This window comes from Podarcis raffonei, chromosome 8 (genome assembly GCF_027172205.1).
Source record: "Podarcis raffonei isolate rPodRaf1 chromosome 8, rPodRaf1.pri, whole genome shotgun sequence".
NCBI classification, from domain to species: domain Eukaryota; kingdom Metazoa; phylum Chordata; class Lepidosauria; order Squamata; family Lacertidae; genus Podarcis; species Podarcis raffonei.
Genome location: NC_070609.1, coordinates 5,189,891 through 5,201,863, shown reverse-complemented (window position 1 = coordinate 5,201,863; position 11,973 = coordinate 5,189,891). Strand labels below are relative to the sequence as shown.

The following is an 11,973-nucleotide window of genomic DNA, read 5'->3' as shown; positions in this document are numbered from 1 at the left end:
CGCGTCATGCCTGGGGTGAGGGATAAGAGTGATTTGGCGAAACTGATGAGATGGCTGTCCATGCTGAACTTTCCTAGGAAGGACTTGGGGTAAAATTTGTGATAGTTGGTTGAATATTAGATATTATAGATTTTGATTCTGTTCGAAGTGTCCTAGTACTTATTGCATTTAACCTTTTCAATAGAATGTATTAGGCATGATTTTTGTATGCCTGCATTTTGTAATCCCCATGTCACCCTCCTGCACTGTGTATAGCTGTGATGTGTACATTGCCTACCTCTTCCAGCCTTATCTGACCCTAGAAGGGCAGGTGATGTTTGGAGAAAGAGGGAGGAGTTGAGCTAGCATCCGTGTGAGAACTCACATATCTCCTCAAAGGTCTTTGGCATCTTTTGGTACCGGGGAAGTCAGATATGGGATTGAAATGTCAACAGTCCCATGGAAGTCCTGGTTGTCATGGGCATGGTGTCAAAGTGAGACATAAGAGACCCAAATGACCTGGGCACTCTGGGGCACCGCAAGGTAATTTCAGAGGAGTCGATATCCGCATGAAGCCACGTATCCTGTAACTTTTCTTGGTGCAAGTGGAAGAGTGTCGTGGCATTTTATGAGTCTTTGTGTGCTGTGTATATAATCTTTCTTCTAATATGCCTCCTGGCAGCCTTTTCGAACTAGCCGTTCTGCTGAATAGCAGGTTAGCCAGGCTGTCCTATTGCAATAGTTTGAATAAACCAGCTCCCTGCAGGATGCTGAGATTGCTCTCATTCTATTGGTTCTGAGTTTTTGTTTCAGGTATTCCCTCCACTGGATCACGAACCTGTGATATAGAAGCAAATTCTGATCACACAAGCAATTCACATACTTTATATTTTCCTTTCTTCCCTGAGAAGCTTAAGTCAAGGATTCCCTTTCTGCTGTCCTCCGATCATTCACAATGGGCGTATGCCAAGAGGAAAGAATCGTATCCATGAGGAAGCAGAGTTCTTGGTCCATCTTACGCCAAAGGGAGTTAGGAGCAAGAGATGGACAAGTTTGTTTCCTTTAGGGTCCTCCAGGGTATCCCTTCAAAGATGGAAGGAAGAAGATGAAGGGAAGAGCTAAGGGCAGGAATGCGTTAAAGAGGGAATAGAATCTCATTGCATTGTTTCAATAAAATGTTGCATCCCACGTACAAAGTTCCCATCCTCATTTCCGTAGCTGATTGTTAGGCGGGAGAAGAAAGGTAGTGACATCTAAAGGATACTAGACAAATAAAGCTTATTTGATATACAGCGGAATCTCAGTTTAGTAACATCTTTGAACCTGAATGTTTCGGTTTTCGAATGCCGAAAACCTGGAAGTAATTGCTTCTGTTTTCGAACGCGCCTTGGACGTTGAATAGCTTCCGCTACGTGTTTTTCCATTTTTTCTTTTGCACCTGAGTTTTCGAATGTCTAATGGATTTTAGTTCTACATAGTGACACAAATAGTTATACAGTGGTACCTCAGGTTACATACGCTTCAGGTTACATACGCTTCAGGTTACAGACTCCGCTAACCCAGAAATAGTACCTCGGGTTAAGAACTTTGCTTCAGGATGAGAACAGAAATCATGCTCCGGCGGCGTGGCATCAGCAGGAAGCCCCATTAGCTAAAGTGGTGCTTCAGGTTAAGAATGGACCTCCGGAACGAATTAAGTACTTAACCCGAGGTACCACTGTATGTAAGTTTATCTAGAGCTTCCACATATCACAAGAAGGGTTTTCTTTATTTGGGAAAATAGGAAATATTAAAAGGAAAATGCTTTACAGTGGTGCCTTGGGTTACAAACACCTCAGGTTACAGACTCCGCTAACGCGGAAGTAGTACCTCAGGTTAAGAACTTTACCTCAGGATGAGAACAGAAATCGCAGGGCGGCAGCGGGAGGCCCCATTAGCTAAAGTGGTACCTCAGGTTAAGAACGGTTTCAGGATAAGAACGGACCTCCAGAACGAATTAAGTTCTTAACCCGAGGTACCACTGTATTAGGAAGAAAAACTAAGAGAGTAACGCAGAAGGAAATGGGGTTGGGAAGAGGCTGGTGCGGTTTTAAGGTCTCGGTCCTTTCAAGGTGCTGTTGGCATCAAAATGAGAGCCAGGCTGGTGGCGAGGAAAAGGCCCGCCAGGAGGATGTCCTTGCAGGACCTTTCGTGCTCCTCCTGCTCCTGTTTCCGAGGGAGGGAGCAGCTCAGACGCCAGTCCAGAGGGTCCCCCAAATAAGGCCCCCCTCCGGGTGCAGGCCATGCCGGCTTTGCGGGGGGGGGGAGAGGGGGGAGCTGGGGTCGCCCGGGGCGCCAAGGGTTAAAAGGAGCTGAGCTGGATTCCTAGAGAGGACCGGAATTCAAGGGAGAAGGTTCTCCCCCATCCCTTCCTGCAAGGAGGAGGAGGGCTGTTGTCTCAGCTCCTTCTGGGATCCGGTGAGTCTCTTTCTCTTCTGCTCAGGTTGTGTTGGGGAGATGGGGGAGTCCCCAGGGGGCAGGGCAGCCAGGAGGGTCCCCCATGAAGAGAGGGAAGGGGGCCTGGGGGGCTCCGCTTTCGAAGGAATAGCGCAGAAGGCCAGCCACGGGGGCCATGGAGTCATCCTTCTTAGGGACCCCCAGAGTCATCTAGCCCAACCCTCGGCCGCGCAGGAATCTCTTGCCCAACCTGGGGCTCGAACCCAAGACCCTGAGATCAAAGGGACTCATGTTCTACTGTCGCAGGTTTTTTCCGTTACCACTACCAACTGCCTTATTCAGATTTCTTTCTGCAATTCGCGTGGCTCCTCCTGGGCTCCTCAGGGAGAGAGAGAGAGCGAATATGAGCTTGGTTTGCTCCACCTTGCAAGGGTTAAAAGGCACTGAGATGCATTCCTAGAGAGGACTGGAAATAAGTGGGGATGCGGTCCTCCCGAGCAAAACATCCCAAAATAGCCTTTCCCACATTCCCAGCTTCCTCCCTGCAAGAGGGGGAAGGTGGCTTTCGTCTCCTGTGCAGGAGCTGCCTCAGTTTCCCTTCAGGGACCTGGTGAGTTTCCTCTCTTTTCTGCCTTAGGGTGCATTGGGGAGATGTGGGGCGGGTCCATGGGGAGCCTGCTCAGCTCCTGCAGGGGGATCCCCAAGCCAGGGATAGGTGGTTCTGCCCCCCTTCCTCTCTGCAAAACCTGGGAGGCTGCAAGTAGCAGGAGGTCTGCAACTCTCTTCTTCCTTTGCATCAAGATGCGGCTCGCTCCTTTGGGGAGGGGGGGCCTTGAGTCAGGAAGAAAAGGGCATGCAAAGGAACCCCGACAGGATTGAGGAAACAGTCACGTTCATTAACCCAGGTGGCAGCCAGATGGACACATTGGAGGTAGAACTAAAACCTTGGCCTCTATGATAAACAAAGTCCTTCCTTGTCACAATGCACACTTAGACCCATGGAACTCCCATCCACAGGAGGAAGGGATGGCCACCAAGCCAGATGGCTTGAGAAGAGAATGAGGCCAATTCAGGGAGGAGCAGAGGGCTAGTGGTGGCTCCTGGCCCCACAGTTGGAGGCAGCCATGCTTCTGAATGCCAGCTGCTGGGAAGTGCAGGGGGAGAGAGTTATCCCTGGGCTCCAGCCCTGCTGGTGGGCTTCCCAGAAGAGGCCCCAGGTTGGCCTCAGTGAGAACAGGAGGCTGGACTGTCTTCACCCAAAAGGAAAGCAGAGCCCAACCTGGTGATAACAGAATAAAGGATGCAAGGGGGGAGCTGCATGGACCAGCTGGGGAACCTGCAAGGGAAGGAGGCTCTGGGCCAGAGGAGGGGCGGTGGGGCAATGATGAGTCGTCAGAGGGAGGAGGAGGTGTCTGAAGAGGTAACGGGGCTTAGTGAGCGAGGGGAATCTGTGGCAGAGAGCAATCTAGACCCAGAGGCAGGAGAGTGGGATGAGGGAGGCCAAGAGGTAGGGATGATTCTGGCTGGTGAGGAGGACTAGGGGTCTCCCCTCCTCCTGTGACGAGCTCCCCCCCCCAATCATCATAATCAGTTACTTGATGTTCACCCAGAATTCCCATGGCGGATTAAAACAGTAAATCACAATATTAGGCAGAGTATAAAATCATTACAGTCACAGAAAGAAGGCAAATCCTATCTCTCTCTTTTTTTAACAATGTCCTTTGGCCCCACACACAAGTTATTTGGTCCCACCCACCTGTTCTTTGGCCAGGTGTAGCTCTGGTCCTCAGCTGGGTAGCCAGGTAAAGATCTGGCCCTCAGAATAAAGAAAGAGGGACCCACCCCAGGAGTCTTGAGAATGTGGGAGATTGCAAGTGCTGGAACATGAGGCAGAATCAAGAAAGAAATGTGCCCTGACATTTGGGGGTGGGAGGGACCCCCACTATTGCCCTGGGTCCAGATGACTCACTCATCCATTTTGACTTTTTCCTTCTCCTTCCTTCCTTCCTTCCTTCCTTCCTTCCTTCCTTCCTTTATTTTTTAAAGTAAGTCCAGCCCTGGTTCCCAGCAAGACTAATCCACGCTTGCCCGGGGAATATTTCTATTTACCTGACTGTGTATTAGATTTACCGGTATATCAGAAAAATATATTTGCTTTTTAGGATTTGCTAAAACCTCTCATTAGTTCATACATAATTTGGCAGAAGACGTAGGGACTTCTTTCGATTTCTTGGAGGTGTCCTGAGAACAGTGATGGAAGAGCAAGACTCAGCTGGGCCTGAAGCAGGAAGAGGCCCTTCCATCCAAACTCTTAGCCATGGAGGAATCTGGGGAAAGTCTGTCCAAAGGATCCTGGGTGAGGAGGACACCCTCCGCTCAGATGTGCAGAGCCAGCAACTCAGGCGGCTTTGCTACCAGGAGGCCAAAGGAGCCCGAGAGGTTTGCAACCGACTCTACCACCTTTGCCGTCAGTGGCTGAAACCAGAAACCCACACGAAAGCTGAGATGCTGGACCTGGTGATCTTGGAGCAGTTCCTGGCTGTCCTTCCAGCAGAGATGGAGAGCTGGGTGAGGGAATGTGGAGCGGAGACCAGTTCCCAGGCGGTGGCCCTGGCTGAAGGTTTCCTCCTGAGTCAGGCAGAGGAGAGAAAGCAGGCAGAGCAGCAGGTGAGAGAGACTTTCCTCTGGATACTCCCAAGGGGCTCCAAACTTGTGGGAGAGTATCCCCCAATTCTCTACTTATTTGCCCATCTTTTTTTTGGAAAGCATCCGAGGAATGATATCTGATACCCCGAAAATGTTTGTGTCCTTTGCCATTCCATTTCTAATCTAATTCTTTTGAATGCTTGTTGCTCTTGCAGGGGAAGGATCAGTTTCCAGAAATGGGTCTGGATTCTTCTGAGGTAGAGAGAACTCCGTTGGACTCCAGAGAGAGGCCACGGGGTAAGGAGGAAGGAGTTTTTTCTCCCCCGTTTTATCACATGTTGTGGATTTTGAAACTAATCTGTTAATTATTCTCATCTTTTGGTGGAGGTCACAGGGGGCCAAGAGCCCAGCAAAAGGGAGGTGTATTTTAGCACAACTAATATGTGAAATGGTTACTAACGTCCACATTTACTTGGCCACTCTTACTTTTTTGAAGGCCCACCTATAGTTTTCCTTCTGAGTGAAGCATGCACTTAACTTTTTCTCCCGTAGGAGACCGAAGGATGCCAGCAAGACCTGTTTGTCCATCTTTTCTTGGTGGCGAAGGGGAAGCTGCCCCTGTGGAAGCAGAGCAGGTAGGAGGAAGGAGCCATGTGGGGAAAGAGGATGTCATGGACGGGTTGGACACAGAGGAAAGGTGGGAGGAACCGCCAAGGAAAGAAGGGTTGAATGCTAAAATAGGCTTCTAAGCAGTTTACACACCACACCAAACAGTGGCCAGGATTCACCCCATCAGTCGCACAATGGGGCTTTCCCCCTCCCATCCCCCGGTCATTTCCCCCCCTGCACACCTTGACGTTGTCTATAGGGCATCAGGAGGGTCCCCCCACCCGGCAAGAACAGCACACAGGGAAAGAAGGAAGGGGATCTTTCCATGTGGCAAATGGGGATGTGTCCATCATGAAATGTGCAGAAGAAGAATCCCATTAAAACATAACATCAGTTAAGAGGCAGAAGACAACAGAGCAAAGTGTAACTGTTCACCTTGATGTTGTCTAAGAGGACAACCTTTTTCTTTTTCTTTTAGGGTCCATTGTGCTTTGACGATGTAGCTGTGCATTTCACAGACGAGGAGTGGGCGTTGCTGGATCCTGAGCAGAGAGCTCTGCACAAGGAAGTCATGGAGGAGAATCGTGGGATCTTGGACTCTCTCGGTAAGGCTTCCTCTTGGATCATCCTATCTGCTTTGAAATTCAAGATATATCTATATAGGAGGAACCTCTGATTTTTCGATGGGGCTCCACAGCAGCACCCACAGCCCCTGGGATTCTAACACTCCCACAGAAAACCTTGGATGGAAGACTATTGACTGCTTTCCCTGTGAATATTCTTCCTTCAGTTCGGCCGTTTCAAAGCATGAAACACAGACAGATGGGCGGGTAATAAATAATAAAATTATTACAATCATCATCATCATCATGCCTATCCCCCTCCAAGCTGGCTCCCCTTTTGCTCTTGAAGGGCTGGCCTGTCTGCAGCCCCACAGCCTCCCATCAGGGCCCCTTCACCAGGGGCAGCAGCACAGGAAGGGCCTCAGGAAAGCAGCCATGACTCCAGCCGGGCTGAGAACCATCTGGCCAGATGCAGAGGAGAAGGAAGGCTGACCCCTCTCCTTCCCCTCATAGGGCCAGGGCCGCCAGAGGCGCAGGATGCTGAGCAGGGGGAAAGGAGCTCAGCTGAAGAGCCACTGGGGGAGTTAAGATTGTTACGATATTGAAGCAATGCAGCTGCAAAGTCTAGCTTGAAAAGTAAACATAATGGGAATGTTGGGACTGCCCGTGAGAAACAGAGGGACAGTCAATTCACAGTGTGAAGCACCGGAATTAGCTCAGAGTGTAATATGAGCTCTTCCGTTTGTTCCTGTCCAGGAAGTGCAGGAAGTGTTTGTCACTACACTGCTGGAGTTTGAAGAGAGCAGTCATGTTTTTTGTAACGCTGCAAAGACAGAAATAAAGACACGTAAATACGTTTCTGTCTATCTCTTTCCCCTGCCAGGGGGCAGGAAAGAGGGGGGGTGTTCTCACGTTTGAGAAGAATCGCCTATCGAGACCTTGCCTGCGCTTGCTGGGAATGCAGCCAGGGAGGTCAACAAGGAATCAAGCCAGGTGCATGGGATTGTTGCCAGTTTCTCCTGATATGGGCTTGAATTCCCGACAAAGATACCCCTCCGTATTTTTCCCAAGCTCCTCTAAAATGCACAATGCCTTCTTAAATGTAGGCTTCTAAGGGATTCAGGAAGTTCAAGTAGCTTCTGTCAGATTTTTTGTTTCTGTTCTTGCTTCTTTCTGTCATTAGTTGACAAGAGACAAGTGACATTGGAGATGGCACAGATCCCGTAATTGGGCCAAACAAAATCCATCCAAGAAAATAACCAGGCTTTTTGAATCTCAGGCAATGAACCCTGGAGGAAGACCTCAAATCTAATTCCCCTCATTTCTTCTTGGGTCAGAAACATTAATTAGCACTGCTTCATAATTGGGGGCTCCATTGCTTCCTGAGGCTCCAATCTGTTTCTCTCTCAGTTGCAGGTGGTGATGAATTGGAGCTGAAGAACGAGGGAGACCACGACAAAAGCCACAGAGTGGAGAAGTCATATCCATATTCAGAGTGCAGAGAGAGCGTCAGTCAGAGCTCCCATTCCACTTCAAATCAAAGAAATCCCCTTCAGAAGAAACCGTATCAGTGCTTGGAATGTGGAAAGAGCTTCAGGGAGAAAAACAAGCTCACTGTCCATCAGAAAATTCATACAGGGGAGAAACCCTATCAGTGCCAAGAGTGTGGAAAGAGCTTCAGTCAAAAGGGCAGTTTAACGACCCATCAGAGAATTCATACAGGGGAGAAACCTTATCACTGCTTGGAATGTGGAAAGAGATTCATTGACAGACGGCAGCTCACTGTCCATCAGAGGATTCATTCGAGGGAGAAACCTTATCGATGCTTTGAATGTGGAAGGAGCTTCAGTCAGAGCACCCAGCTCACTTCCCATCACATACTTCATTCCGGGGGGAAACCATATCACTGCTTGCAATGTGGAAAGACTTTCACTTGGAAAATAAGTCTCACTTCCCATCAGAGAATTCATACAGGTGAGAAACCCTATCACTGCTTGGAATGTGGAAAGAGCTTCAGACAGAGAAACAAGCTCACTGTCCATCAGATAATTCATACAGGGGAGAAACTCTATCAGTGCCAAGAGTGTGGAAAGAGCTTCACTCAAAAGGGCAGTTTAAATTCCCATCAGAGAATTCATAGAGGAGAAAAACCTTATCACTGCTTGGAGTGTGGCAAGAGCTTCTTTCGAAGAAGCCAGCTCACTGTCCATCAGAGAATTCATATAGGCGGAGAACCCTATCAGTGTTTGGAATGTGGCAAGACCTTCAGGGAGAGAAGCAATCTAACTGTCCATCAGAGAATTCATACAGGGGAGAAACCCTATCAGTGCCAAGAGTGTGAAAAGAGCTTCAGTCAAAAGGGCAGTTTAAATTCCCATCAGAGAATTCATACAGGGGAGAAACCTTATCACTGCTTGGAGTGTGGCAAGAGCTTCTTTCGAAGAAGCCAGCTCACTGTCCATCAAACAATTCATACCGGAGAGACACCCTATCAGTGCTTGGAATGTGGAAAGAGCTTCAGTCACCAAGGCCAGCTCAGTGTCCATCAAAGAATTCATACAGGGGAGAAGCCATATCAGTGCTTGGAATGTGGAAAAAAATTCACCCAGAAGACCCATCTCACAATCCATCACAGAATTCATACAGGGGAGACACCCTATCAGTGCCTGGAATGTGGAAAGAGCTTCAGTCACCAAGGCCAGCTCAATGTCCATCAAAGAATTCATACAGGGGAGAAGCCATATCAGTGCTTGGAATGTGGAAAAAAATTCACCCAGAGCACCCATCTCACAATCCATCACAGAATTCATACAGGGGAGACACCCTATCAGTGCCTGGAATGTGGAAAGAGCTTCAGTCACCAAGGCCAGCTCAATGTCCATCAAAGAATTCATACAGGGGAGAAGCCCTATCAGTGCTTGGAATGTGGAAAAAAATTCACCCAGAACGCCAATCTCACAATCCATCACAGAATTCATACAGGGGAGAAACCCTATCAGTGCTTGGAATGTGGCAAAAGCTTCAGAAAAAAGCGCACTTTAACTTCCCATGAGAGAAGTCATACAGTGGAAAAACCCTATCAGTGCCAAGAGTGTGGCAAGAGCTTCAGAAAAAAGAACAATTTTACTTCCCATGAGAGAATTCATAAAGGGGAAAAACCCTATCAGTGCCAAGATTGTGGCAGGGGCTTCATTGACAGACGCTATTTCAGTGTCCATCAGAGGATTCATTCAGGGGAGAAACCCTACCAGTGCTTGGAATGTGGAAAGAGTTTCACTTGGAAAAGAAGTTTCACTTCCCATCAGAGAAGTCACACAGGGGAGAAGCCATATCAGTGTTTCGAATGTGGAAAGAGCTTCATTCAAAGAGGCCTTCTCAGTGTCCATCAAAGAATTCATACAGGAGAGAAGCCCTATCAGTGCTTGGAATGTGGAAAGAAATTCACCCAGAGTGCCCATCTCACAACCCATCACAAAATTCATACAGGGGAGAAACCCTATCAGTGCTTGGAATGTGGAAAGAGATTTATTGAGAAGGCCAAACTCAGGATCCATCAAAGAATTCACAGCAAGAGAAAACTATTTTAGTACCAAGAATGTGGGAAGAGCTTCAGTCACAGGGCCCGTCTCGCTTCCCATCAAAGAACTCACATTGGGACTTCCGGTCAGCGCCAGCGACTAATGGCGGGTTCCCTCTGAGCTCCGGAGGGAACCGGCTCTGCGAGGTCTGGGTCTGGCCGCTGCGGCGAAGCAGAGACCCGAAGAAATCACAGGCGGTGAAGCCTGTGAGCATGGAGACTCGGCGGGCTCCATTTGTGCCCCCCCCGACTGCGAAGGAGCCTTTTTAAAGGCTTCCGAACGGAACGGGGGTGAGAGGCGCAGAGCTGAGAGTCGTCTACCCTCTTCGCGGAGTGAAGCCACAAGCCATAGTCGGAGAGCGCTGATTCCTTTCTGGACAATTGGGATTTAAAGCAACTACCCGTGAGTAGGAGCAAGAAATTAAAATCGAAGAAAATTTGAGCTAATTAGGTACCGAAACGGGAAAGGTATAAACAGGAAGTCTGCCTTTCCCGGCTTGTAAATAGAGCAAAGCAAAGAGATTGTAAAGCTGTAACTTTGAAAGACGTCTTTTAAAGACTCCAAATCCATCACCAAAAAAAAGCATCCCCCTCCTGTTTGCAGGGGTGGAGGGGAGAATTTTGAGCATTATTTACCTGCAAGGATAGAGAGAAGTAAAGTTATATCTGCTGCCTCTAAAACCTGGGAACGGACTGCTTTTGACAGCTGTCAACGTGTCAAAGGTAAAGAATACTGATACTCTGTGAAAGGATACAATTGTTTTCTGAACGGATTTGGACTAAAAAGTAACTTTTTAACTGAAACTGTGGCTTTTTAAGGGATAAAGGGGACTCATAAGGATTATATTTGTTCTAAAAGTTGCAACTGAAGTTGGAAGTGTGTCCCCCTAGAGGTGATTATGTTGTAGCAAGTATTAAGCCACCAAGCAACTTAGCCTGGAAAATTCCTCTTCAAAACAAAGTTACTAGGCGTGAGACTGACCTTGGACTGTGTATGGAAGTGCTATGGCAGATGAGAAAGGGAAGATAGATCCGACACAGGAAAAAATTCTCAGGTCTGGTAGACAATACAAAACTGACATTGCTCAGCAGAGCAGGGCTTCAACATCCGGAGCAGCAGGCACAGCGGGAGCTGCTGCTTCGCAAGTAAAGCTAAAGGCTATGTCATCACAAGACCTACTGGCTCAGGCACTTAGTAAAATTAATGCATCTCTGGAAAACTTAGTTAAACAGGTTGCAGAGACAAATAAACAGGTTGCAGAGACAAATAAACAAGTAGCTGAGGCCTCAGTAAAAATTGATGTGAACACCACAAGTATAAATGAACTGGGAAAGAAAGTGAACTCTAATACACAGTCCATTGAAAAATTATTGGAGGAATCGGCCTCGTCTCGGAAGTTAGCTGAGAAAGCTAAGGAGATTGCAACCGCTGCTCAGGAGAAGATACCACCGGTATATAAGAAACTTGAGGATCATGATTTGACATTGTCTATGATTGAATTACAAGGGAAAGAGAGGAATTTAAGACTCAGGGCAGTACCGGAAAGTGAGAAAGACAATCTGGTAGACTTCCTTACAAAGGAATTTACAGACTTTTGGCAACAGGGCCTGGGGAAGGAAGAATTTAAGATAGGGAGCGCATTTAGGATTGGTAGAAGACAAAGAAAGAACAGAGCAAGAGACTGTTTGATTACCTTAAGAACAGAGGAAGAAAGAGACAAAATCTTAAATCTGCAATATCAAAGAACTCTGGAAATTGAAGATTCATTTGTGGAGATCTTCAAGGACATACCCAAACTTATTTTGGATGTAAGGGCCCACTACAGAGATCCTGTGGGTTTACTGAGAAGAAACAGAATTCTTTTTAGATGGGAATTTCCCCAAGGTCTATCTTCCCATCAAAGAACTCACATTGGGGGCAAATTATAGTAGTGGCTGTATACAGATTTAATTTTAGGAGCCCTTAGTTTGTATGAGGTGAGAATTGTAGTTGGGTTCTTTGCCACATCTGGTGCCCCATAGTAATTCCTACAACGTACCCAAGAACTGTGATTTGCAAGTTCTTGGCCAAGGTGTTTAATACCATCTTTAGAGTTTCCTTTCTCTTGGCAGATAAAGATGAGCAGGAGACAGCAAAGGTTGCAATTTGAATTGGGTTGCAAC

At 47.7% G+C, this 11,973-nt stretch overlaps 1 protein-coding gene across 1 annotated transcript in view; it reads left to right on the top strand.

The window, feature by feature from the left end:
- LOC128418947 (zinc finger protein 197-like) overlaps positions 1 to 9,883 on the top strand; it is a gene marked incomplete at its 3' end in the record, with an annotated part of 31,926 nt that extends 22,043 nt beyond the window's left edge. Inside the window, 6 exon segments of the mRNA XM_053399153.1 lie at positions 256 to 310; positions 4,618 to 5,082; positions 5,277 to 5,358; positions 5,614 to 5,696; positions 6,149 to 6,275; positions 7,644 to 9,883. Of these exon segments, the coding sequence (XP_053255128.1) occupies positions 256 to 310; positions 4,618 to 5,082; positions 5,277 to 5,358; positions 5,614 to 5,696; positions 6,149 to 6,275; positions 7,644 to 9,883 (3,052 nt within the window).
- Between the last annotated feature and the right edge of the window lie 2,090 nt (positions 9,884 to 11,973).